Raw genomic sequence first — 27,105 nt, 5'->3', positions numbered from 1 at the left:
GCTTAGAATAGCATTGCACTTTTAGATATTTTAAATTTCCACTTCACCCATCACCCAATAAATCTTGCTTCTTTTACAAATATTCTGAGACAGAGAGAGAGAACGTAGAATGTTAGAATTGGAAGGCACACTGGAGGTCATCTAGTCCAATCCCATGCAAGAACAGGAGACGCTATACACAGGTGGGGAACTTTTATGACTTGGAGACTTCAACTCCCAGAATTCCTGAGCCAGCATGGCTGGCTCAGGAATTCTGGGAGTTGAAGTCCACAAGTCATAAAAGGGCCATAGTTCCCCACTTTTGTCTTATACCATTTCAGACTAATAGTTTTCCAGTCCCTTTTTGCAAACATCCCTTGATGGGATTCCCACAACTTCTGAAGGCATCAGACTTGATCTTCAGAAACGAGAAACTCACAATCCCCTCCCGCCTCCCCCCCCCCGCGCAAAAAAAAAAGCTGCAGGGCTCTTCTACACATTTTCATAACTCTAGGAAGCGCGTTGCTTCCGGGGGGGGGGAAGGGTTGAGGCCTAGGCGTTGCCGCGGTAACCCGGGCAACGACTGTGACGTAGGCCGCGGGCGAGCGGTGGGGTTTAGAGGGAGGAGCGCTTTGGCGGAAGCGGGCCTGGTTTCCGCTTCCGTCCGGGGCTCGCTCTTTTCCGTTCGGTAAGGAGAGGCTGCTGGAGGCGCGTGGAGGGTGGTCGGGCCAGGCCTTGTGTCGGGTGGGGGAGACCCGCTTCTTTCTCGGCCCGCTTTACAAAGCGTCCTTGCGTGACTCTCCATCCGGGGACAGCAAGACAACTTGAACACGCGTCTGATTATCAACAGATACTTTTTAACTAGGTTAGATGAAGTGGAGCTCGATTTCTGGGGAGTTCGTGGACGCAACCATGTGGTTCCCCTGGCAACAGTAGGGGTGGCTGGCCATTACTGCCTTCTGGGAAGCTTTAGCCACTCCCTCTTGCTCCCCCTCCTTTCCTGGGGCTTCCTGGTGGTCTCCCTTCCAATTTTGGTTGGGCTCAGCCAGAGTTGTATTATATGGGTAGCATTTATATAGGTATAGAGACGAGGGATGCTTAAACTGTGCCTAAGAAGGTTGGGGTAAAGTTATATCATGGGTATGTCTAGTTTAATAAAAAAAATAAAGACTAGGGGAGACATGATAGCAGGGTTCCAATATCTCAGGGGTTGTCACAAAGAAGAGGGAGTCAAGCTATTCTCCAAAGCACCTGAGGGAAGGATAAGAAGCAATGGGTGGAAACTAATCAAGGAGAGAAGCAACTTAGAACTAAGAAATTTCCTGGCAGTTAAAACAATTAAATCAGTGGAACAACTTGCCTCCAGAAGTTGTGAATGCTCCAACACTGGAAGTCTTTAAGAAGATGTTGGATAGCCATTTGTCCGAAGTGGTATGTAGGGGTTCCTGCCTAAACAGGAGGTTGGACTAGACCTCCAAGGTCCCTTCCAACTCTTGTAGTCTATATTAACAAAAAAGGAGAGGTGTAGTTTTAGGGTTATAGATAAATATGCAGAGATATAGGTATAATACAGAAGATAGACCAAGAAATGAGTGTGTAAGTCCATTCTCACAAAATAACACATAAAAAGAGAATGGGGAATTTGTTAAGAGATACCACCATGTTCATTGAGAGCTTACGCACTGGAAATAAATCCCCTGTGTGTCTAATCACGCTTGGCCAATAAGGAATTCTAGTCTAAAAATATGGATATATATCTAGGGTTTCTATGGATGCGTATGTAATGCCTAAAGTTTTTTGGCCCTGGCAAGTTTAAAATACCTGGACTTCAAATGACCACAGTTCCCCCACCAGCATACTGGGGAGGAATTGTGGGAGATGAAATCCACACAGGTTGCAAAGGTTGAGAAACGCTAGAGGAATATTTGTAGATCTAAATATGGATAAAAAGGCGCAAATGTAAATATTGTGGATAAGGAGGAATTACTACATAAACATAGAACTGTATGTGGGTTGTGGTGCATACAGTGATGTCAGAATCGGGTTCTTCTAAAGTCTTGATTCACTTGTCACTTCTCTACTTTCTCCAGGTAACTTCAGCTGCCACAATGCAGATTTTTGTGAAAACCCTCACCGGCAAAACCATCACCCTTGAGGTGGAGCCAAGTGACACAATTGAAAATGTCAAGGCAAAAATTCAGGACAAGGAAGGTGAGCATTGACTCTTGAGATTACATAGCAGCCTGATAGAACAGCTAGTCTGTCTCTAGGAAACAGATGGATCTCCTGGGCTGGGGACATTCCAGAGCTGCCCTCTGGTGAACTGTGCTATGGTGGGAACTAATTGGGCTTCTGTATACACTGAAGATCAAAGCAGAGCGTTGCCAACTGAAACAGAGCTGTTACTGTTCAGATTTCTTTGACCAAAAAAATGGTTACTCGTCCATGACCACGTGTTTGGGATTGTTTTCCCAAACATTGTCAGGGATACAACCTGTTGGAGAAGACTGGAAAGAGTCGTGACTGCTAGTGCTTAAAAAAGATTGACTTCCACTTGGACCTATTCCTTCTGATCTGCACAGTCTCTGTTCTAGAAAGGATTAGACAGAAGCAATTATTTTCCTAGAATGTGACCTTTATAATAGACTAGGTGATAACCCGGCGTTGGGCGAGTATGTATAGCCGTCGAAGCGTTAGTGTGGCAGGGACAGGGAGCCATTGAAAGGGGCCTTTCGTCCCCCTACTCCCATGCCCATCATCCCTGCCCTTCCTCCTCTCATGCAGTCCTCTTAAACACCACCACCACCACCCTCTATTTGTTTCTAGAGGGTAAGTCATCTGTGTACCAAGTTTGGTTGAAATTGCTCGAGGTGCTCCAGAGTTATGCTGGAACATATATACATACATACAGCCTTTTGGTGGATGGATGGAAAGAATACTATAGTATAGCATAGTATAGTTAGTATAGTAATAGGAGAGTAATATAGTAATGTAATATAATAATATAAAATTATGTATATTATATATGTTATATTTGTGCTGATAAATAAATAAAGGGAGACTAGTATAGATCTATTTCAAGCTATTTAGCTCTCATCAGCTAGCCATACCCTTGCTGGGAATCGAACCTGTGCTCTATTGCCTCTTAGGCAGATGTGTTAACCATTGAGCTACAGAGCTCGACTCCTTATCAGCCAGGCCAGGTGAAAGGTATATATTTAAAGTCACAACCCCTGGTATGCCCAAATATGGGAGGAAGATCACACTTCCATTCTCTGTCCTTCGGCTCGTCACAAGAGACCATCCAGGCAGAAACCCAATATTTTTTGGGTTATGGCTAGCTGATGAGAGCTAAATAGCTTGAAATAGATCTATACTAGTCTCCCTTTATTTATTTATCAGCACAAATGTAACAAAAGGCAACAGTAAAAAATATTGGGTTTCTGTCTGGATGGTCTCTTGTGACGAGCCGAAGGACAGAGAATGGAAGTGTGATCTTCCTCCCATATTTGGGCATACCAGGGGTTGTGACTTTAAATATATTATCATATAGTATATATATAATAAAATCCATAAGAAAGAAAACTTATTCAAAAAGAAACCAGGAAGAAAACAATGCATTGAATTTTTTTTTTAAGTTCTACTTTAAATGAGAGGGAAAGACTCAAATAAGGATCCGGAAGGATGGAAAGAATAGGTGCCAAGACGAATATTTGGGCAAAAGAATGCTCTTTAATCCAGAGCTTCCATACATAAGCCCAGGCCCAGAATATCATCTTGACTTTAAAGTATTGCAAACAACTTCTCAACAAGATCTTGGGATGAAGAACTTAAGAAGCAGACTCACTGATTCATATGTTTACATCCTTCTGTGTACAGTGAGAAGAAGCAAGATGGAATTTAGAATTGGAGAGAGATTGCTAATATAATAGCCAAGACTTTAGTCTGTAGAGATTATCTGTCATCCAGGTGATGGTTGTCCCAAGGGTGTTTTTTCAGGAGGCAACTGGACTTTCTGGTTTTTTTTCTTTGAAGAGGTTTCGCTTCTCATCCAAGAAGCTTCCTCAGCTCTGACTGGATAGTAGAAGGATTTATATTCCTTGCAGACTGCTGGTCATTTGCATCCTTTTTAGAGGGTCGTTGAAGCACTTGGAGGTTTATCTCTGTCCTCAGGGACACAGCCAAGTTTTTTGTGTCCTCAAAATTTTGGCATTCTTCCATCTTCACTATGAGTAGCTTTCAGATTCTTCCTGTCTCATTGTGTGAGGATATGGGAGTGTCACTTTTAAACATACGTTTTCGATATGCTGCTAAAGTGTAAATATTCCCTTGAGAGGTACAGCATTGTTGAAACTAAGAGACTTTTGCAAACTATGCTTTCTCTTCCATCGCATGGAGAAAAATAATTCTAAACTTGTCTTGCACAATTGTTAAGGTCTGTCCATGGTCTAGTGCAGTTTTACTTGAGAGAAGGACTGTGTGAAACCTCTTGGTTTTCTCTAAAAAAAAATTCTCCCCCATGTCTGCTTTCAATAATTGACTTCCATACAAAAATCTTTGTTTTGTAAGGTATTCCTCCTGATCAGCAGCGTCTGATCTTTGCGGGAAAGCAGCTGGAAGATGGACGGACACTCTCAGACTACAATATCCAGAAAGGTATGGCACTGATCACCCATCTCTTACTCTCCTCAATTTTGGGGAGGGGTTTGGCCTCGTTTTGTTATATGGGGCTTCATATTTGCCAGAAACACACATACACATCAAGTGGATTCAAGACAGTTTCAGTGCCTCTTCCCTGTAGAAAGAGCCATTTTCAGCTAGTAGAAAAGAAGGGACTTTTGTTTTTAATTTAAATATTTTGAGGCGATTACAATTCTGATTGTTTCCAAAAAATGAATTTGCTATTGTGACATCTGACCATGTAGAGTCCAAGATGCAGTGAGCTATTGAAATGGGCTGAATTTTTCACCAAGTTGACTAACATTAAAGAGCAATGTTGCTTAGGGATGACAACTTTGAGTTAGATCACAGGCAGGATAAATGGATACCTCCCACTTACTTCCTGTTTTCCACATGGTACTCATTTTCGCCAACATAGTGCGAGGGTAACGGGCAAGACTGAAGGATGACTGAGAACATCCTGCTCTGGCAGGGAGCTTGGGTAGCAACTGCCATGTTTCTGTTTATCCAACTGGTGATGATTCACTGTCAATCTCTCAAGATCACTGCCAGAAACAGATCCTCTCTGGCCCCAGATACTTTGCAGAGCTTAATATGGAACATGGAACAATTGAAGATCATTTTGTGTTCCATGCTCCTAGAGATTCCAGTTTCTCAAGGAAATATGATTTTTAAAATACAGTATTTAATTCTACACATCATAACGGCAGTTAGAATAATATGTGCACAAAGCTGGAAGAACAATAACTTCCTAACAGAGGAAAATGTGATAAGGGAAGATTTAAGAGTGTGTTGAGATGGACAGGCTCACAAAAGAAATAAAAGATAAGGAGGAAACAGAATATTACATGGTATGGAATGAGTGGTATAAATGGTTAGAGGATAGGTGTAAAGCTTAAGGAAAGACTAAATGAAGACACATGAAGAATTAAGAATTAGCAATGTATATGTAGAGATGAAACGTATAAATGGAAACGATACACAATAAAGGATTGTAATTTAAGGAATGTATATATTAGTATCGTGTGGACAAAGAAATTAAAATAAGGGGGGGAATACATACATAATGGATGTGTACTGATGTGGAAATGTACAGAAGGAAATTGTAAAAAAAATATTTGTAAAAAACTTGTTTAATAAAAATACTTTTTAAAAAAGAAGAATGGCAGATCCCAACTCTCCCCTTTGCCAGAGTTTCTACAAACTCTGGTCCGTGCTGCTAATCTTGTTTCTGTCTTTCTCCCCACCAAAGAGTCCACCCTTCACTTGGTGCTGCGTCTCCGTGGAGGAATCATTGAGCCTTCGCTCCGCCAGCTGGCCCAGAAGTATAACTGCGACAAGATGATCTGCCGCAAGTATGTCCCACGGGGGATGTGGGTGATTCCAGGAAGATGGGGGTGGGTGCAGGCTTTTAAGGCTGAACAGTAGGACATTTGGCCGCCTCAGTTTAGGGAATGTGATCATCCCACACATCTAGGGGACTTGGGAAGTACCTGGCTCACGATAGAGAACTTCAGTAACATTAATGGGGATGGAAAATATATTCTTACATACAATCTTCCACTTACAACCCAATCTTGTATTTTTTTGCAGCGGTCATTAAGCAAAGCCATTTTACTCAATGGGTGTTCTTTGCTGGAAAATACGATCACCTGACTTGGGGAGGTGCTGTGGCTATCATAACTTCAAAATCAGATATTGAGTAGCTTTTTGGGGAGGTTCAACATGACTGGCTGGTCGCAGCGTAATTGCAATAGCTGTGACTAAAAGACTGAAAGGCAGTTGTTTTATTGCATTTTGTTTTAGGTTCTGGACAACATTGAATTATAATTCAATTTCAATCTTTATTAAGGTCACAGAGCAACACCAAGTCAATAAAATAATCATCTTGTCAGGCTATGTTTTTCCTACCTATGCATCTTTTGATCTTGTAAACCCATAACATTACACAATCCAAGCTTCATGTCCTGCTCTCTGATAGTGGGCAGAAGTTGCTCTCTAGGAGATTCTACTGGGGTGTGTGAACAATCAGGTGTCCTATTGTTTATTTCCAGCATTTGATTCTTGGTGGTAGATTGTAGGGGTTGCACCAAACATTTCAAATTCAAAATGCCCCATTGTAGAACCTTTTCTTTTAGAAAAGCTGGAAGTTCTATTGCAGCATATAAATCTCTTCTTCCTCCTCCTCCTCACTTCCAGAAAAGATCTGAAGTTAAAATGGTGATGTTTCAAGTTTGAAATAAAGACCTTTGGAGTTTGGGCAGTTCCAGGAGGATTGGTACAATGCTGGAATATTTCCAGCGAGGTCCAGATAAGCCATTTCAGAGTTTAATTCAAAAAAGAACTACTGGCAGGTTACTTTTAAACACAAACCTTACATTATGTTGTGTTTGTATTGTCATGCAGTAAATAGAGATGGTATAGGGATGCGGTGTGTCAGTGGCTAAGATGCTCAGCTTGTCGATCAGAAAGGTTGGCAGTTCAGCGGTTCGAATCTCTAGCACCATGTAATGGAGTGAGCTCCCGTTACTTGTCCCAGCTTCTGCCAACCTAGCAGTTTGAAAGCACGTAAAAAATGCAAGTAGGAAAATAGGGATCACCTTTGGTGGGAAGGTAACAGCATTTTGTGCGCCTTTGATGTTTAGTCATGCCGTCCACATGACCACGGAGACGTCTTCGGACAGTGCTGGCTCTTCGGCTTTGAAAGGGAGATGAGCAACACACACACACACACACACACGAGTCGGGAACAACTTGCACATATGTGCGAGGGGAACCTTTACCTTTAAGTTACTACTAACACAGTTGTAAAGTGAATTTGGCTTTCCCCATTGTCTTTGCTTTCATTGGTTCATCTGTGTCACATCAAGGCAGGAGCGGTTTCTGCAACCACAGTTCATCTCCAGGTGCAAAACTGGAATGCTCAGGTGCTTCAGCTTGTGCCAGGGAGACCAGTAACAAGGCTTCCTCTTGTCTCCCCTCCTTTCTAGGTGCTATGCCCGCCTGCACCCCCGTGCTGTGAATTGTCGTAAGAAGAAATGTGGCCACACCAACAACCTGCGCCCAAAGAAGAAGGTCAAGTAAAGAGCATGGCAGGAACTGCCCCCATCCCTTCTTCTAGGACCTGGCTGTGGTGTCCCACCAACGTGATTCATCTTCACCTCCTCTCACCAGAGGCCATTTTTCCCTGCCACTTGGAATAAAACATTCAGTGCACCAAATTTGTGTCTCTCTCTTCGTTTTATGCCTGAATTTCAGCTATATGTTACCTGCAAGGCCTCCAGGTGGTTAAAAAAAAGGGATACAGGGAGTCCTTTCCTTATGACCAGTTACTTAGCAACTGTTTAAGCTACGACATACCTCCCTGAAGCTACTTGTGACTCAGATTCAAAGTTACAGTGGCTCTCGCCTCCTTCACTGCCCCCCCCTTCGCATGATCACATTTTGGGCAGTTGGCAACTAGCCCTCATTGATAATCTGCAGCATTTGATGGTTGCAATTTAGAACATTATTTCCATCACACTGATAAGGTTACCTAGTTTGGTAATGAAACGTCTGCAAGAAAACCACCAGAGAGCACTAAGCCCCACAGGAAACTGATACTCAAGCAGAATCAGGGAGGGGGGCAAAGTGAGGAATGTGGGGAGCCTCACCAGGGTGGGGGAGGCCCTGGGAGCCTGATACAGGTTTCGGGTGAGTGTTTCTTCCCTCAAAGGCTGAAAATCCTTAGATTTTTGAAGGGAGATTTTCATTCAATGACAGATTCCAGTCCCAATTGTGATTGTAAGACAAGGACTACCTGAGGGTAGATAAAAATGCCAAAATACCAAACTTCTGGCTAGTTATACAAATAATAGCAGTAACAATTTAATAAAATGAAAATCGGGATGCTTTTATTCAATGGGCTGAAGAGCTAAAGTGCTAATTGCCCTTATTTCAACTTTTGCTAGCCATCTCCAGCCCGCCTGTTCGACTGCCAAGACAATGGTTTGTCATGAGTCCGCCTGGCCGGCAGGGGCCAACACAAGATCCTGTTGCAAAGATTCGAGCTCATACGGGTTACCCGGAAGGAAGAGCAGGTTGTCTTAAAAAGAAGGTAGACTTTTAAGTGTAGAAGAGCCCATCACTTATTTGCTTAATTCACTTTCAAGATCGTTTATTCCTTCATTCCCAGGGAAGACAACTTCGTTCAGGGAGCCCTGGAAGGAATTAAAGATTTAAAGCCGCGACATTGAAACAACCTTTTGAGCGCCATTCTCATTTTTCGTTTTTAGCAAACATCCCTTTAAAAAGCCACGGGGGCATTCCAATAAGTTTCGCATCTGCACACCGTTGGCCGCCGTTGTGGGCGTTAAGCAGTTAAGCGACCAACCTCGGCAGATGCTCAAAGAGGGAGAAAGAGACGATCTAGAGAATTCAAAATAGCCTTGTCAGCCTCTTCGGCTTGCAAAATTGTTAGCTGGACTTCCCTGCAGAGCTGAGTTAAGTAAGTACCTCCGATTTTTAATATTTAGAGAATAACCGCACGGTGACGCTGCAGAGATGTGAGTGACACGATTTCCAAGCTAGAATCAGAGCAAGACATGCTTCGATCGTATTGCAAAATTGGGTTATAGAATTATGGAATAGCAGAGTTGGAAGGGACCTTGGAGCTCTTCTAGTCCAACCCCCTGCCTAGGCAGGAAACCCTACACAACTTCAGACAAAATGGCTATCCAATCTCTTCTTTAAAACTTCCAGTGTTGGGGCATTCACAGCTTCTGGAGGCAAGTTGTTCCACGGATTAATTGTTCTAACTGTCAGGAAATTTCTCCTTAGTTCTAGGTTGCTTCTCTCCTTGATTAGTTTCCATCCATTCCTTCTTGTTCTGCCCTCAGGTTCCTTGGAGACTAGCTTGACCCCCTCGTCTTTGTGAGATATTGGAAGGCTGCTATCATGTCTCCCCAGTCCCTCTTTTCATTAAACTAGACATGCCCAGTTCCTACAACCGTTCTTCATATGTTTTAGCTCCCAGTCAACTAGATTAAGGGTCTCCAACCTTGGCAACTTAAAGCCTGGAGGACTTCAACTCCCAGAATTCCCCAGCCTGCTTTGCTGGCTGGGGAATTCTGGAGTTGAAGTCCTCCAGGCTTAAAGTTGCCAAGATTGGAGACCCCTGAACTAGATGACCTACAAGGTCCCTTCTGTTCTGTTAATCTGTAATCTGTTAATCTCTTATAAGGATAAAGAAAAAAGAGATCCTCAGGAAACCCTGACTTTGTTGCTGTTGTTATTTTTTTGAGTAGAAGCAGAGTAGGAGATAGATAAAATAAGAAGGAAGGCTCCCTCTTCTTTGTGGCAACCCCTGAGATATTGGAAGACTGTTATCATGTCTCCCCTAGTCCTTCTTTTCATTAAACTAGACATACCTAATTCCAGCAGCCATTGTTTACACGCTTTAGCCTCCAGTCCCCTTTGTTGCTCTTCTCTGCACTCTTTCTAGGGTCTCTGCATTTTTTTGTGGCGACCAAAACTGGATGCAGTATTCCAAGGGTGGCCTTATCAAGGCATTATAGCAGTTAGACTTATATACTGCTTCATAGGGCTTTCAGCCCTCTCTAAGCGGTTTACAGAGTCAGCATATTGCCCCCAACAATCTGGGTCCTCATTTTACCCACCTCGGAAGGATGGAAGGCTGAGTCAACCCTGAGCCGGTGAGATTTGAACAGCCGAACTGCAGAACTGCAGTCAGCTGAAGTAGCCTGCAGTGCTGCATTTAACCACTGCGCCACCTCGGCTCTATAAAGTGGTATTAACACTGCACTGTTTATGCAGCCTAGAACTGTGTTGGCTTTTTTGCTGATCTAACATATTCAAAGTGCAATAAGATGTGGAGACTCTAGAAAGAGTGCAGAGAAGAGCAACGAAGATGATTAGGGGTCTGGAGACTAAAACATATGAAGAACGGTTGCAGGAACTGGGTATGTCTAGTTTAATAGAAAGAAGAACTAAGGGAGACATGATAGCAGTCTTCCAATATCTCAGGGGTTGCCACAAAGAAGAGGGAGTCAAATTATTCTCCAAGGCACCTGAGGGCAGAACAAGAAGCAATGGGTGGAAACTAATCAAGGAGAGAAGCAACTTAGAACTGAGGAGAAATTTCCTGACAGTTAGAACAATTAATCAGTGGAACAAATTGCCTCCAGAGGTTGTGAATGCCCCAACACTGGAAGTCTTTAAGAAGACGTTGGATAGCCATTTGTCTGGAACGGCATAGGGTTTCCTGCCTAGGCAGTGGGTTGGACTAGAAGACCTCCAAGGTCCCTTCCAACTCTGCTATTGTATTGTATTCTATTGTATAAGATTGGAGTTACTAATGAGAAATTATGACATGAAAAAACTCTTTCCTGAAGACTAGAGAAAGAATGGGCATTGCATAATTTACCCCCCCCCCTTTCCATTTATTAGAGCATATGCTTAGGTGAAAATACTCATTGCACATCAGCCTTATGATCCATATCTACATGTGGTTTTAAAGAATGGTTTTAAAAGTCTCTTCGATCTTGTCCATTGAACGGGGAGAAGGATTGGCATAAAAATTGCAGGCATTCGTATATACCCTGTTTTCCCCAAAATAAGACCTCCCCAGATAATAAGCCCAATCGGGCTTTTGAGCGCATGCACTAAAATAAGGCCTCCCCTGAAAATAAGCCTTCCCCAAAAATATTGCAACACAGCGGCAACTATGAGGTGACCACGCTCGCCGCCTCCTGCACCTCAAAAATAATAAGACTTCCCTGAAAATAAGGCCAAGCGCTTACTTTGTGGGTAAAAAATAAATAAGACCCTGACTTATTTTGGGGGAAACACAGAGCATTTTATCTTGGCCACTTTCAGGGCTTCCTAATCCTGTGAAATGGGGTTCACCCGAACTAGGATAATGCTATGTATATAAAACAGCACACAATGTGTTAAAAAAAGACACTTGCACATAGTCAGATCCTCCTGTTTTTGGAAGGGATGCCGAGGGTGGGTTGAATTGTTTGTAGCCAGGTTTATATCTCCTAAAAAAGAAACTTGATCGATTTGATTGCAGTTTTTTTTCCCTTTTTTAAAAATCATTTTATGGGGTGTTTCCTGATTGACAAAGCAGGAAAGAGACCCCAGCTATTCCATGCTTCTAGCCACAATTCGGCAACTTTTAGACATGTGGCCTTCAACTCCCAGAATTCTGCATGATGGTCAGCCGGCTGGGGAATTCTGGGAGTTGAAGTCCACATGTCTTAAAATTGCCAAGTTTGAGAAACACCACTCTATAATTATTTGTGAGTCTGGTTTAACTAGAGTGGTTTGATCCTTTTGCTTCAATGGTGAACAAATGTAAGTTGTTGCAGCAGCGGCTCGAAAGGAGGGGATTAGGGCACTGGAGACTAAAACATACGATGAACAGGTATAGGAACTGGGCATGGCTTGTGAAGTGAAGAGAAGGACCAGGGGAGACATGATAGCAGTGTTCCAATATTTGAGGGGCTGCTACAGAGAGGAGGGGGGTCAAGCTATTTTCCAAAGCACCTGAAGGCCAGAAAAATAATAATGGATGGAAACTGACTAAGGAGAGATTCAACCTAGAAATAAGAAGAAATTTTCTGACAGTGAGAACAATCAACCCATGGAATAGAAGTTGCCTTCGGATGTTGTGGGAGCTTCATCGCTGGAGGCTTTCAAGAAGAGACTGGACTGCCATTTGTCAGAAATGGCATAGGGTCTCCTGCTTGGGGGGGGGGTGTTGGACTAGATGACCTACAAGGTCCCTTCCAACTCTGTTAATCTGAAATTTGGTTTCTGTGTGTGTGTGATTTGCAATTTGCAATGGAGACCCCTTCATTAGAACCAGAAGGTTCCAGCAGCTGGATGACGACTGCTGCAAAATAAATAAGTAAATAAAACAAGAAAACAGGTGGAGGAGAAAAACAGGAAACAATGGGAAAAGCGAGAGAAGGCAGCAGCGCTCGGCTAACCTGCCAATGCCCACAAGGGGGCGCAGGAGGACTAGAAGTGAAGCCTTGAGGGAGTCGAGAAAGAGCAGCGGAGAAATTCTGCAGGGCAGAATTTTTGCAGGGCTGGGTGGGTTTCCCATCTAAAGATATTAGGGACTACATGCCCCATCATTCACAGCCAACACAGTCCCCCCCCCATCAAATACTCCTGAAGAGTATTGAAGGATTTAGACCTGGATACAGGTGGTCCTCGACTTAACGACCAAAACTGAGCCCAGCGAGACATTGGTTAAGTGAGCTTGGCCCTATTTTACGACCTTTCTTGCCACAGTTGTTAAGTGAATCACTGCGCTTGTGAAATTAGTAACGCGGTTGTTAAATGAATCCGGCTCACCCATTGACCTTGCTGGTTGGAAGTTCGCAAAAGATGTTGACCTGACCCCAGGACACTGCAACCATCCTAAATATGAATCAGTTGCCGAGTGTCTGAAGTTTGATCATCTGGACGGCCTCCTGCAGGACTTAGCTGGCCAAAATGGGGTGCAGGAGGCTGTGCAGCCGCCCAAGTCCCCGTTTTGCCCAGCAGACTGCAGGAGGCCATCCAGGCCGAAAACGGGGCACGTTTCACTGCCTGTTTTGGCTGCCAGAAGGACCTTGGCCAGCCCTTTGCTATTTCCAGACCAGCCACATTGGCCAGATTTAAGCACCCTATGGGCCTAATGCAAGCCGTGGGCCTTGAGTTTGACACCCCTGGCCTAGGTGATACCTCGCTTAATAGTAGTAACTGTGAGGGGGATCTTGGAGTCCTAGTGGATAACCAGTTAAATATGAACCAGCCGTGTGCAGCAGCTTCCAAAAAAGTCAACATAGTACTGTTCTGTTCCATTCCTTTCCATTCTATTCTCTATTTCTATCTATATTTCTATCTCTACCCATACTCCTACCCCTACTCTTATCCCTATCCTTACCCTAACCCCTACCTCTACCCTTATCCCAACCCCTACCCTTATCCCTACCCTTATTCCTATTTCTACCCCTACCCCTACTCTTATCCCTATCCCTATCCCAACCCCTACCTGTACCCTTATCCCTATCCCTACCCTTATTCCTATCTCTACCCCTACCCTTATCCTTATCCCTACCCCAACCCCTACCCTTATCCCTACCCCTACCCTTATCCCTACACCTACACCTGCCCCATCCCTATCCCTACACCTACCCTTATCCCTATCCCTACCCTTATTCCTATCTCCACCCCTACCCAAACAAGCTCCCCGTTGAGATCCGGACCCTCACTATCCTTCCGGCCTTCCGCAAAGCGACTAAGACCTGGCTGTTCCGGCAGGCCTGGGGCTGTTGAGTTGTCCAGCCCCACTTCAGGTTTGTGACTGTTGTGTAATTTTAAACTGTTGTTTATTTTTTATATATCCCCCCTTCCTTTTATTGTAAGCTGCCCTGAGTCTCTTTTGAGAGTGGGCGGCATACAAAATTTAATAAAATAAAATAAATAAATAAATAAATACCCCTACTCTTATCCCTATCCCTACCCCAACCTTTATCCCTATCCCTATTCCTACCCCTACCCTTATTGCTATCCCTACCTCTACCCTTATGCCTATCCCTATCCCTACCCTTATCCTTACCCCCACCTTTATCTCTATCCCTACCCTTATCCCTACCCCTACCCTTATCCCTATCCCTACCCCTACCCTTATCCCTACCCCTACCCTTATCCCTACCTCTACCCTTATGCCTATCCCTACCCCTACCCTTATCCCTACACCTACCCTTATCCCTATCCCTACCCCTACCCTTATCCCTACCCCTACCCTTATCCCTATCCCTACCCCTACCCTTATCCCTACCCTTATCCCTACCTCTACCCTTATCCCTATCCCTACCCCACCCTTATCTCTATCCTTACTCTTATCCCTACACCTACCCTTATCCCTTATCCCTACCCCTATCCTGAAACCGGTCATAAGTAGAGAACCAGCTGTATTGTAATTGCCCAGAGTAGCCTCAATAGTGAGATGGATGGCATATAAAGGTAATCAATCAGTCAATCAAAATATTTCTGGATAATGAAGATGAGCGATGGAGCAGCTGGCCGGTATGACGGGGGGGGGGGCATGGCTGGGGTAGGGGCCCCTGCAAGCCCACAAGATTGCTGCACTTTGGCCCCCGTGCTGCTGTACAGTCTGTTGAGGGGAAGGGCGCTTTCTCCTCCCCCTCAAGTGCCAAGTTAAAAGATGCAGCTGTTGTGTACTGTATATATACTGCATGTGTGTGTGTGTGTGCACAGGAGTCTGAGAGAGTGAATAAGGAGGGTGTGCATTTTGGAGAGGGAGTGTGCAAAGAGAAGCTGAAACTCGTCAGCATCACTTGTGTCATCCCTCAAGACCCTCAAAAGTTGGCTCCAATTGGGAGGCCCCAGCTTGACACAACACCGTTGTGTTGCCAGGATTTGCCGTTAAGGACCAAGGGTTGAATGGACGTTGTGTATGGAGGGCGAGAAATTGGATTTTGGCAAAGGAGGACTTTAGGCGAAGCAGCCAAACCAGACACGGTCTCTCCAAGCACACTTTTGAGGCGGTGGGGGGGGGAAAGATTGTGGAATTTCTAACTTTAAAGGATCCACCCCCCCACCCCGATCAATGTCACACTCATTAGTGTCCCCCCCCCCTTTTCGATGCAGGGTGGACACACACCAAAGGGCCCTTTTCTAATTGCAAACTGTTGTTTTGATCAAAGCAGCTTCAGGGATTTGGGAGGACAGGCAAATCTGGCAGGCTGGAAAAAAACACGCTGCTTTTCATTTCCCGAAAACGGAAAAATGGAAAGAAAAGCACGTACAAATTCTCTTGCTGGGGGTTCAAAGTCCACAGTGGCTGCATGCATGCAAGGTGATTTATAGTCCGTGCTTAACTCCCCTCCTTTATTCCCACTCTTGGGGCGGTTTAAGGTAGATTGCCCTGAGACCTGGGGGCTCTCTTTCCTACCTTGAATAAACCTCTTTAAATCTCTTCTTTTTTTTTCCTCCCTAAAAGTTGGTTAGTTCCTCCTTCCTTTTCTTTTTTTTTTTAAGGGTCAATTAAATAGACATTTATTTTATTTATTATTAAAACTTGCTTGCCGCCCACCTCGCTTCAGGAAATGACTCTTTTATCAAGTACAGGTAGTCTTCAAAATTTCTGTTGCTAAGGGAAACCTTTGTTAAGTGAATTTTCTCCCCCATTTTACGACCTTGGTTACAGCTGTTAAATGAATCACTGCAGTTGTTAAGTTAGTAACAAGATCATTAGGTGAATCTTTTGTTTGTCAAAAGATTGATCACATGACCATGGGGATGCTGCAACGGTCGTAAGTGTGAAAAACCGTCGCTTTTTTCAGTGCCGTTGAAAGTTTGAACGGTCATTCTTTATACTATTTATGTTGTTTCTATTTGTCATCATAGGTTGCACCAGTGAGGCTAAAACCAATTTCGTTGTGTTTATTTTGTACAATGACAATAAAGGCTATACTATAGATAAATGAATTGTTGTAAGTTGAGGACTACCTGTATGAGCAAACAGGTAAGAATAAACTTTGAGGGATTTATGCTAATTTAGGGTGATATTCACCCCACTCTGTTCCCCTCGAAGAAGTTGTTCTGGTAACCGCAACATTGGACAAAAGGCATTATGGGTAGTCTTCAACTTATAATAGTTCATTTAGTGACCATTCAAAGTTACAACAGCACTTAAAACATTCACTTATGACTGTTTCCAACACTTATGACCATTGCAGCATCCCCAGGGTGACATGATTTACATTTGGATGTTGACAACTGACTCACATTTATGACGGTTGCGGTGTCCTGGAGTCACGTGATCCCCTTTTGCGACCTTGTGACAAGCAAAATCAATGGGGAAGTCAGATTCACTTAACAACCAGGTTACTAATTTAACAATTGCAGGGATTCACTTAAGGAACGTGGCGAGAAAAGTCGTAAAGTGGAGCAAAACTCAACAGATTTCTCACTTAGCGACATACATTTGGGGCGCAATTGTGGTCGTAAGTCGGGGACTACCTGTATGTCTTTTATTTCTTCTGACAAGAAATCTCCCCTTTTCCGCTGCAGGATGGATGTGCAAAGTTTGGTGCGCCGTTTTTACGCCCTGCAAGCAGAGCGGGTGGAAGCTTACCACCTCTTCGAGGAGTAAGTATTTGAACACGTTTTTTTCTCTAAAACTTTTGCCAGCTCTCTCTCCTCTTTGCATTTTGATTGGGGGGGGGGGCGTTCATCATTTTAAATACAGATACCATATTTTTCGGAGTATAAGACGTACCTTTTTCCCTCAAAAAAGAGGCTGAAAATCTGGGTGCGTCTTATACACTGAATACAGCATTTTTTGCCTCCTGAAATCCCGCCACCTTCACCAAAATGGCCATGCATAGCCTTTAGGAGCCTTGCAGAGCGCCCCTGGGGGCTGGGGAGGGCATAAATGAGAGGAAAATGGGCCATTTTTCCTCAATTTTGCCCCCCCAGCCCCCAGGGGCACTCTATAAGCCTCCTAAAGGCTATGCATGGCCTTTTTTTGACCAAAAATTGGATTTTTTTTGCTTGTCTTTGCCCCCCCTCATCCCCCAGGAGCACTCTACAAGTCTCCTAAAGGCATGTCCTTTTTTTGAAAAAATTGGGCCTGTTTTCACGAAAAACGGGCTGTTTTTCGGAAGTCTGCAGAGTGCAAAAACTTTTTTTTTATTTGCCTTTTCGAAACCTTGGTGCGTCTTATACTCCAAAAAATATAGTAGTCGTCGGCCTAAGATCGCAGTTGAGCCCAAAATTTCCACCGCTAAGTGAAACTGTTGGTAAGTGAGTTTTGCCCCATTTTACAATCTTTCTTGCTGCCGTTGTTAAGTGAATCACCCCAGTTGTCAAGTTAGTAACACGGTTGTTAAGTGAATCTTGCTTCCCTGCTGATTAAAAGGTCACAAAAAGGGATACTGTGGCTCCAGGACACTGCAACCATCATAAATATGAGTCAGTTGCCAAGCATCCTAATATTGATCAGTGACCATGGGGATATTACAACAGTTGTAAGTGTGAAAAGCGGTCACAAGTTGCTTTTATCGGTGCCGTTTCAAGTTTGAACAGTCACAAAACGAACTGTTGTAAGTTGAGGACTACCTGTATGAGAGAGAGCCAGTTTGGTGGAAAATTTGGTACCCAACTTTATAAACAAGGAATGAACCAGTCAAATTATTTCTTGTTGTGGTTTCTGGAATTTTCTAGAAAATTTGAGTCCTTTGAGTCCTTGGAACTATCAGTTCGGCGAATAGATTAAAATTAACATCCGGTTTGTCCGAACCCGCTGAATCCCACCCCTGAGTAGAGGGTCTCCTGTTTGAGAAGAGGGGGTTGGACTAGAAGACCTCCAAGTTCCCTTCCAATCCCAGGATTCTATTTTCCAAACAAAAAGCGTTTCAAAAGCCTGAGCTTTCTTTGCAAAACGCCTGGTCTTACCAATTGCTTTGCAGGCATAAAATGGGCTGGGCGGTTCCAGTCTCTTCCTCCCCACCCCCCCATACACCCCTTTTATTTGCACACCACTCGATTCAAGGGGGGCCCTGCAGGAGGCCTCCTCTCCCCCCTTTTCTCTCTGCCCCCCCCCCCCAGGCTCCTGATGGAAACCAGATGATCAAGGGGGCAGCACCCACCCAGCACCTGTGATCTATTTGCGGAGGGAAAACTCCTTGTGGGCTACTTGTGGGGAGCCTGGTGTGCAGATAATTTACTCCTGCGGATGGGGAATCCGATCCCCGACACAGCAAACCCCCCACACACAGGCTTTCGGGTGTCCCAGGAGATGGGGTGATATCCCTCTCTAGGCAAGGATGTCTGTCTCCGGGAGGGCCGCCATTGACAAATCAATGAAGCCTTCCCGAAAACCCAGCAGGGGCGAAAATAACTCCGCTGTCTTAATGCATGGGCCTGATGGGTACTTGCCCGTGGGCCCCATGAACATAGGGGCCCCATACTAATCTGTGTATGTTAACCCTTCCATGCACCTTGTATCGTATAAATATATGAATGTTGTATTTGTGCTGATAGATGATAGATAGATAGATAGATAGATAGATAGATAGATAGATAGATAGATAGATAGATAGATGATAGATAGATAGATGATAGATAGATAGATAAATAGATAAATAGATAAATAGATAAATAGATAAATAGATAAATAGATAAATAGATAAATAGATAAATAGATAAATAGAATAAATAAATACAACACAAATGGAACAAAGGCAACAGTAAAAATATTGAGTTTCTGTCTGGATGGTCTCTTGTGATGAGCCGATGGACAGAGAGTGGAAGCAGTGGGCTTCCTCCCATATTTGGGCATACCAGGGGTTGTAACACTTAATACAAATATATGAATGTATAAAGATGATTAGGGGACTGGAGGCTAAAACATATGAAGAACGGTTGCAGGAACTGGGTAAATCTAGTTTAATGAAAAGAAGGACTAGAGGAGACATGATAGCAGTCTTCCGATATCTCAGGGGCTGCCACAAAGAAGAGGGAGTCAAACTATTCTCCAAGGCATCTGAGGGCAGGAGAAGAAGCAATGGGTGGAAATTAATCAAGGAGAGAAGCAACTTAGAACTGAGGAGAGATTTCCTGACAGTTAGAACAATTAATCCGTGGAACCACTTGCCTTTGTGAATGCTCCAACACTGGAAGTTTTTAAGAAGATGTTGGATGACCATTTGTCTGAAGTGGTGTAGAGTTTCCTGCCTGTGCCAGAGGTCGGACTAGAAGACCTCCAAGGTCCCTTCCAACTCTTGTTATTCTATTCTATTCTAAATGTAGCAACTGTATTATTGTGTTTTTCAAGCTTCACATAATGTTCAAATGTTCATCATAGTGATTAGTTGTTGCTGCACAGCATGTTTTGAATGTTTCAACATCGATTTGGTTGGAAGTGTCAATAAAATAAATATGTTTAATTTTATCAACCATTTTACATTTTTATTCCTGTGAGTGGCTGTCATAGGGGCTCCAGTACACTGCTTTGCCCCACGGCCCATAATGCTGTTATAAAACAGTCCTGGCTTATCCCACGGTTAACACAAGGGATGGAGGGTCTTGGTTTGAATGAATGTCCAGCATCTTTAATGGGAAGCAGAGCCTGTTAATCTTTATTTTATCAGGAGTTAGAATAGAGTAGAATAGAGTAGAATAGAGTAGAATAGAGTAGAATAGAGTAGAATAGAGTAGAATAGAGTAGAATAGAGTAGAATAGAATAGAATAACAGAGTTGGAAGGAACCTTGGAGGTCTTCTAGTCCAACCCCCTGCCTAGGCAGGAAACCCTACACTACTACAGACAAATGACTATCCAACATCTTCTTAAAGACTTCCAGTGTCGGAGCACTCACAACTTCTGGAGGCAAGTTGTTCCACGGATTAATTGTTCTAACTGTCGGGAAATTTCTCCTCAGTTCTAGGTTACTTCTCTCCTTGATTAGTTTCCACCCATTGCTTCTTGACCTGTCTTTAGGTGCCTTGGAGAATAGCTTGACTCCCTCTTCTTTGTGGCAGCCACTGAGATATCGGAAGACTTCTATCATGTCTCCCCTAGTCTTTCTTTTCATCAAACTAGACATACCCAGTTGCTGCAACCGTTCTTCATATGTTTTAGCTTCCAATTCCCTCATCATCTTTGTTTCCAAGACCCAAGCCAAGTTTGTAAAAAAGAAGAAGAAGAAGAAGAAGAAGAAGAAGAAGAAGAAGAAGAAGAAGAAGAAGAAGAAGAAGAAGAAGCAGCAAAGCTGGCTGGGGAATTCTGGGAGTTGAAGTCCGCCAGGCTTAAAGTTGCCAAGGTTGGAGACCTCTGCTGTAGGTGATGTGGGGGAGACTTTCACAGTAGAAATGGACGTGTTTTGCTTCCGAAAATCTTGGTTGTTTGGAAAATGGATCATTTTCCATCCCCAATTTCAGTTGGGATGCTGTAAGGGGGTGGGGGTGGGGGGCTTGTGGCTCACAGGTTCAAGTGGCTGACTTTAGAATTCAATTTCCCCCCTCCCCCCATCGGCTTCCCTTTGCAGGTGGCCCTCTGTTCTCCGTACCTGTAGGAAAATCTCTCTCTCGCTTCTCTACTAAAATATCCCCCTCCCCAAAACAGGGGTCACCAGGCCTACCTGCGAAGCGGCCCCGATTACGACTTCCTCCGCTATCGCCAGCTGGTGCACGAGATCACGCTGGCGTTCAACGGCATTTCCCAGGAGATCTTGCAGATCAAGGAGAACCTGGAGGGCTCCCACGGCCGGAGGGACCTCGCGGATCACCTGGGACGGATTCAGGAGAAGGAGCAGGAGAAACTCGAACTGGTGAGCAGCCCTTCCTTGCCACTTGAGCCCATCCCGCAGGGCTCGGCGAATTTTAAGACCTGTTGTCTTGATCCTGTTTGTCATAACAGAATCCATGGTGAGGAATCTCGGAGAAATCCCTACTTTAGAGATCTAATCTTTGTAAGTTAGGGTTGCCAATTAGGCGGAGATTTATTATTACCTTGATTTCAACCCAGATGGCTGTGCTCAAACGGGACATTATACGATTCGTAATGCAACATGTTCATTGAAATATTTTTATTTTATTTCATTTTAGATTTTTTTTAAATCCCCCTTTTATTATTTTTAGAAATAACTCAAAGTGGCCAACGTCCTTAATACTCTTTCCTCTTCTTATTTTTCCCACAACAACCCTGTGAGGTAGGTTGGGCTGAAAGAAAGAGAGAGATAGGACATAGCCCAAAATCCCCAAGCCACTTTTCATGTCTAAGGTGCAACTAGAATTTCCAGTCTCCGAATGTAGGACTAGAACTCCCAGTCTTCTAGTGATTGGGCCAAAGTCACTCAGGCAGCCTTTGTCTCCGTGGGATTAGAACTCAGCTTTTCCTGATTTCTAGTCTAGTGCCATAACCACTAGACCAAACTGGCTGAAATATATAATACAACACTATACTATTTTGCTTGTACAACACTACAATACAATACAATAGCAGAGTTGGAAGGGACCTTGGAGGTCTTCTAGTCCAACCCCCTGCCTAGGCAGGAAACCCTATACCGTTTCAGACAAATGGCTATCCAACATCTTCTTAAAGACTTCCAGTGTTGGGGCTTTCACAACTTCTGGAGGCAAGCTGTTCCACTGATTAATTGTTCTAACTGTCAGGAAATTTCTCCTTAGTTCTAAGTTGCTTCTCTCCTTGATTGGTTTCCATCCATTGCTTCTTGTTCTACCCTCAGGTGCTTTGGGGAATAGCTTGACTCCCTCTTCTTTGTGGCAACCCATGAGATATTGGAAGACTGCTATCATGTCTCCCCTAGTCCTTCTTTTCATTAAAGTAGACATACCCAGTTCCTGCAACCGTTCTTCATATGTTTTAGCCTCCAGTTCCCTAATCATCTTTGTTGCTCTTCTCTGCACTCTTTCTAGAGTCTCCACATCTTTTCTACATCGTGGTGACCAAAATGTAGAAAAGATGTGGAGACTCTAACCATGTTGTTTGTATCTTTACAATTTATATTTTTTGATGTGTTCCTAGTATGATTTTATTACTTATTAGTAACCCATGACTATCACTAAGTGTGGTATCTCATGATTCTTGATGAATGTATTTTATTTTTCTCTATGTACACTGAGAGCATATGCACCGAAGACAAATTCCTTATGTGTCCAGCCATACTTGGCCAATAAATTATTCCATTCTATTCTATTCTATAATACGGGCTATAATACCACACATATAGCGTTATCACAGGAGGTGGGTGTGATATAAACTTAATAAATAAATAATGTAGTTGCTATTGCTACGCTGAGTTAAAAAAATTTAACAGGATCATACCTGGTTAGGTCCAGGATGGGAGACCACTAGGAGTTCCTGAAGCAATAGATAAAGGGCTTACTGCTGGAGGGGTAAGAAGGTATCATCCCCCATCTCCCACATCTGTCCCTCTTGTAGGTGTGTAGTTTTTAAATAATATTTTAGTGTTGGCTTGTTTTCATCTTTTCACCATTTTTCCCACCTTTTATAATTTGTAAGCGCCCAGAATCGCATTGTAGGGGAGATGGGCAACATAGAAATGTAATAAATATAATAAATAAAACGGCAATCGGATCTTATAACAATGCCAAAAAAACTACGTGGGTCTTTGCAACGAATTCACCTGAGGTTTTGCTCCACTTAGTAGAAACCTCACCTTTACTCCTTCCGTTTTAGTGGGTTTTTGTTGTTGTTGTTATTGGTCTGTAAATTTTGGGTGTTTCCTGGAGTTGATATACACTCACCAACCAGCCTTCGAACACAGAGAGAAACGCATAACAAGATTTAAGTTTCCTCATTAGTATTTTTTTAGGGGCAGGATTTCAATTTTTGGCGTGTGGGGGCATCTTCCAAATGTTGCACCATTATCCAGAGGAGGGTTTCATATAATTTTACCGCTGGTTTGCCGCACACCAAAACTGTGAGCACGCTTGCACATGTGCATGGTATTCTGCACATGTGCTTTGCTCGCATGTGTGGCTTGCATGCTCGCATGTGGCTTAGAAACACATGGCTAAATACGACGACATAGAGCCGGGGCGGGTCGCCACTAAAGTTTGCACAAAACCAATCCGAACCAGCTGAATACCATCACTGCCATTATCTCTCTGTTCCCCCCTAAAGAGTACTTGGTTCCTTCTGCCCCCCATTTTATGCTCTGTTAGGAAGGTTGAGCCAGAAGCCGTTGAAGGCAAAGGTGATGCTGAAGAAAAGAAGAACTGAGCATTACAGCGGATCTGTTCAGTTCTAGATTAGTATTTTAACCTCATGATGATATCCTCCAGATGTGGGGGATTTCAGCTCCTCCAGTTCACAGCCAGGCACACCTGGAGGACATCAGTTTGGGGAAATTGACTGTTTTCAGCTGTCTTCACACACACGGAGCTTAGCCAGATTAAAGAGACTCATTTTCTCTACTTAGACAACACTTGGCTTTGCGGTTTTACTCCTTGGTGTAATGTCCAAACCCAGTTTATTTGATTGCAGCTAGTCCTGGATTTAGGACCAATTGTTAGTGACTGTGCACAAGGTTACACCAACACCAACACTGAAAAAAATGAATTGCAAACAGCACACACACACCGATGACCACTGTAGCGGGTAAATTCAAGCAGCTAGTCCTGGATTTATGACCAGTGTCTGTAGTGTTAGTGACTGTACAAATTTACACCAACGCTGAAAAGAAAATTACAAACAGTCCTTACACTTAATGACCATTGTGGCATTTAAAGTCAAGCGCCCATCAACCAGCATGCACATAGGATAGTTTACGGGGGATCACAGGGTCACAGTTTGCGACCTTCCTAATTGCTTCCCACAAGCAAAGTCAATGGAGAAAGTAGATCCGCTTAATGACTGCATGATTTACTTAACAGCCACGGTGCTTCGCTTAACTATCAAGAGCCGAGGTGGCACAGTGGTTAGAGTGCAGCACTGCAGGCTACTTCAGCTGACTGCAGTTCTGCAGTTCGGCGGTTCAAATCTCACCGGCTCAGGGTTGACTCAGCCTTCCATCCTTCCGAGGTGGGTAAAATGAGGACCCGGATTGTTGTTGGGAGCAATATGCTGACTCTGTAAACCGCTTAGAGAGGGCTGAAAGCCCTATGAAGCGGTATATAAGTCTAACTGCTATTGCTATTAACCGTCATGGCAAAAATGGGGGTGAAATTGGATGTGACTGACTTAACAGAGGCTTTGCTTAATGATGATAATTGTGGTCCCAATTGTGGTCATAAGTCAAGGACTACCTGTAGGTTATCGTTCAGGATATTGCATAAAAGCAGAGTCTGCATTAATTCAACAAGCTGGCTTAAGCATCTTCCACAAATGGATCTGATGCTGGAGGAAGATGGGGGATAATCAACTTTATAGCTTTGTCCCTGTTTCTCGGGGAGGGTCTCACATCCACCTTTTCCTCCCCAGACAGCACAACTGCAACTTGCTAAACAAAACGCCCAGGACCAGCCCGGAGTAGAAGCCCACACGCAAGAGGTGCAAGAATTGAAGCACAAGTGAGTCACTGAAGCTGCCGTTGCAAATACAGGTTTACTGAAGTTTACTCTTTCAACTCTATAAAGAAGGAGCGTCAAACTCGTGTCGTTGCGGAGTCGCCGCGCGATGTATTGCGACTTTCCTCCTCTTTGCTAAACCAGGTGTGGGTGTGGCCAGGGCGCAATGCATCCGGCCTGCGGGCCAAGAGTTTGACACCCCCGCTATAAAGTTTTATCTACATTGCCTAATGCAGTGGTCCCCAGCCTTTCGGACTTCAGGGACCACTAAATTCATAATTTTAAATCCTGCGGACCACTAATACGATCTGCCTAATGACAGGCTGGGTGGGCGTGGCTCGGTTGGCACTAGTCCCACATTAAAAATGAAATTCTGTTGCCGGCACTCAAAAGAAACTATATATCTACTCATACACATACATAACACATATATACACATGCTACATACATACATACATACATACATACATACATATGTGTGTCTGTCTATCTATCATCTATTTATCTCTATCATATCTCTCACATCTGTCTGTCTATCATCTATCTATCATATCTACCGTCCTTCTGTATCTATCTGTCTGTCTGTCTGTCTGTCTGTCTATCTATATCTATCTATCTATCTATCTATTTGTATCTTCCTTTTGTGTCTGTCTGTCTGTCTGTCTATCATCTATCTATCTATCTATCTATCTATCTATCTATCTATCATCTATCTATCTTCCTTTTGTATCTGTCTGTCTGTCTATCTATCTATCTATCTACACACACATATATACCTACGCACATACACACACACACACATACACACACGCCTACTTGCCTCTAAGGCAAAAATAAATCAAGCTTGGCTCATTATCAATCAGCTGCCTTGAGTTTTCCTTGAATAGGGTTAGCCGGTTGTGTGAACACAATGCCTGCACTGTGATGCACGGAGGAAGCTCTGTGTTAGATGCAGTTTGGCTTTAGGGAGATTTGGTAAACCGAGCAACGGTTCCAAAATGCACAATCTGATTGGCCATAGGGTCCGTGTCCCTTCTGCATTAAGGCCATTTTCATGCCCTTCCCACTCCCTCCCACCCCAGTCCCCAAGCCCTCCCACCCCCCCCCCCTCTCATCTTTCCCCACGCAGAGTAACAACTGTTCATGCCTCTTGCTCCCGCTTCCAACCTTGGGAGAAAGCAAACCAATTCCCATCGTTGGGACTTTCAAAGCATCCCAGCTGAATTTCCCACAATGCTTAGCGCCGCACGGCGTCGTGGGAAACCCATCTCTTATGGGAACGCCAGAGTCACGATTTTGCCCCCAAAACGGGTCCTGTCCTTTCGCAAATCAGGGCAGGGGTAAACCCAAGCCAATTTGAAGCGAGGATGTGGGAATATTTCCCCCCCCTGTTTTTTTGGGGGGGGCTCAAAAAGCCCTCGGCAAGGGTCTTCAAAGGGCCATATTCTACCCCCCACTCTCTGCTGAGCCCCCATTTTTGCAGATTGTTCCACATTGGCTCTTTGAAGCCTAACCTTCCTCCCTGCACCCCTCCTCCCCCCAGCCAGCCCCTCCCGGCCCTTGGGGTTGCCCCTCTCGTAGGCTTTCATAAACAAGGCCGGGCTGCGAGGGGCGCGGGTGAGCGCGGCTAATCGGCTCCATCTGGCGCTTTATTTATCGTTTCCATCCGGCTCATGCAGGCTAATTCAAACCATCGAAGCAATCAGCGAAATTCTTCAGGATTTCAAGTACGATTCGGAAGAAAGCAGTTGACAGGCCGTCCCGTGGGAGAAGGATGAAGAAAGGCTGGGGATGGAGAAGAGGGCGGTGGGAGAGCCAGGGACGTAAGAGCTCCCCCCCACCCCCACCCCCCGGGCTAAGGTTGATCCTCGCTCGCCTGCAGCTCGCCCACCCCAGCTTCCTTCTTTCATCGTGCCAGGCCGATGCCCACAGGCGAGATGCCACAGGAGGTGCCCCGCTCAGTGGTGGCTTGGCCACCTGCCCCAACAAAGCTGATTCTCTGGAAGGTTTCTTGGCACTTGGTCTCGACGGCCTTTATGGGACAAGATGGGGGGGAATTGCTTGTTTATGTTCTGAAATAAAGCGGTGTTTTTTTTTTCAATCCCTTCAATTAAAGAAAACAGACTCTCTCTCTCTTTTTTTTACTTCTCTCTCTCTCAAAAAAGTCAACATGGCATCCCCAGGGTCTATTTTGGCAAACCTCATCTTTCATCCTGCTACTTTTCACCCTGGACCGAAACCCGAATCGCTCTTACAAGGGATTAAGAAAATTGCGTTTGGAGGAGGGAAGGAAGCACTGGGGGCATTTTACAAATTTAGCATTTATTTGGATGCTCACCCTGCCTGACAAGGGTATTCCGAT

General features: G+C 44.2%; 2 protein-coding genes across 3 annotated transcripts; both read left to right on the top strand.

Moving 5' to 3' along the window:
* The first annotated feature begins 598 nt into the window (after window positions 1–598).
* Window positions 599–7,880, top strand: UBA52 (ubiquitin A-52 residue ribosomal protein fusion product 1). 2 transcript variants are annotated; one of them, XM_032217997.1, is made up of 5 exons: window positions 599–667; window positions 2,070–2,190; window positions 4,549–4,635; window positions 5,912–6,014; window positions 7,650–7,880. In XM_032217997.1, the coding sequence occupies exons 2-5, from the start codon at window positions 2,088–2,090 to the stop codon at window positions 7,741–7,743; spliced, it is 387 nt and encodes a 128-aa protein (XP_032073888.1). In that variant the 5' UTR covers window positions 599–667; window positions 2,070–2,087; the 3' UTR covers window positions 7,744–7,880. The 2 variants fall into 2 exon arrangements, with proteins under 2 accessions (XP_032073888.1, XP_032073804.1); XM_032217913.1 differs by lacking the exon at window positions 599–667 and adding an exon at window positions 674–844.
* A 947-nt stretch (window positions 7,881–8,827) lies between these two features.
* REX1BD (required for excision 1-B domain containing) lies at window positions 8,828–26,844 on the top strand. The gene is made up of 5 exons (XM_032208770.1): window positions 8,828–9,145; window positions 16,759–16,836; window positions 20,815–21,019; window positions 24,658–24,746; window positions 26,423–26,844. Exons 2-5 carry the CDS (start codon window positions 16,760–16,762, stop codon window positions 26,493–26,495), a joined length of 444 nt encoding a protein of 147 aa, XP_032064661.1. The 5' UTR covers window positions 8,828–9,145; window position 16,759; the 3' UTR covers window positions 26,496–26,844.
* Window positions 26,845–27,105: the final 261 nt, after the last annotated feature.

The sequence above is a fragment of the Thamnophis elegans genome, chromosome 1, assembly GCF_009769535.1.
Source record: "Thamnophis elegans isolate rThaEle1 chromosome 1, rThaEle1.pri, whole genome shotgun sequence".
Classification (NCBI taxonomy): Eukaryota; Metazoa; Chordata; class Lepidosauria; order Squamata; family Colubridae; genus Thamnophis; species Thamnophis elegans.
The sequence above is the reverse complement of the archived record's forward strand: the minus strand, read 5'-3'. Positions and strand labels throughout refer to the sequence as shown.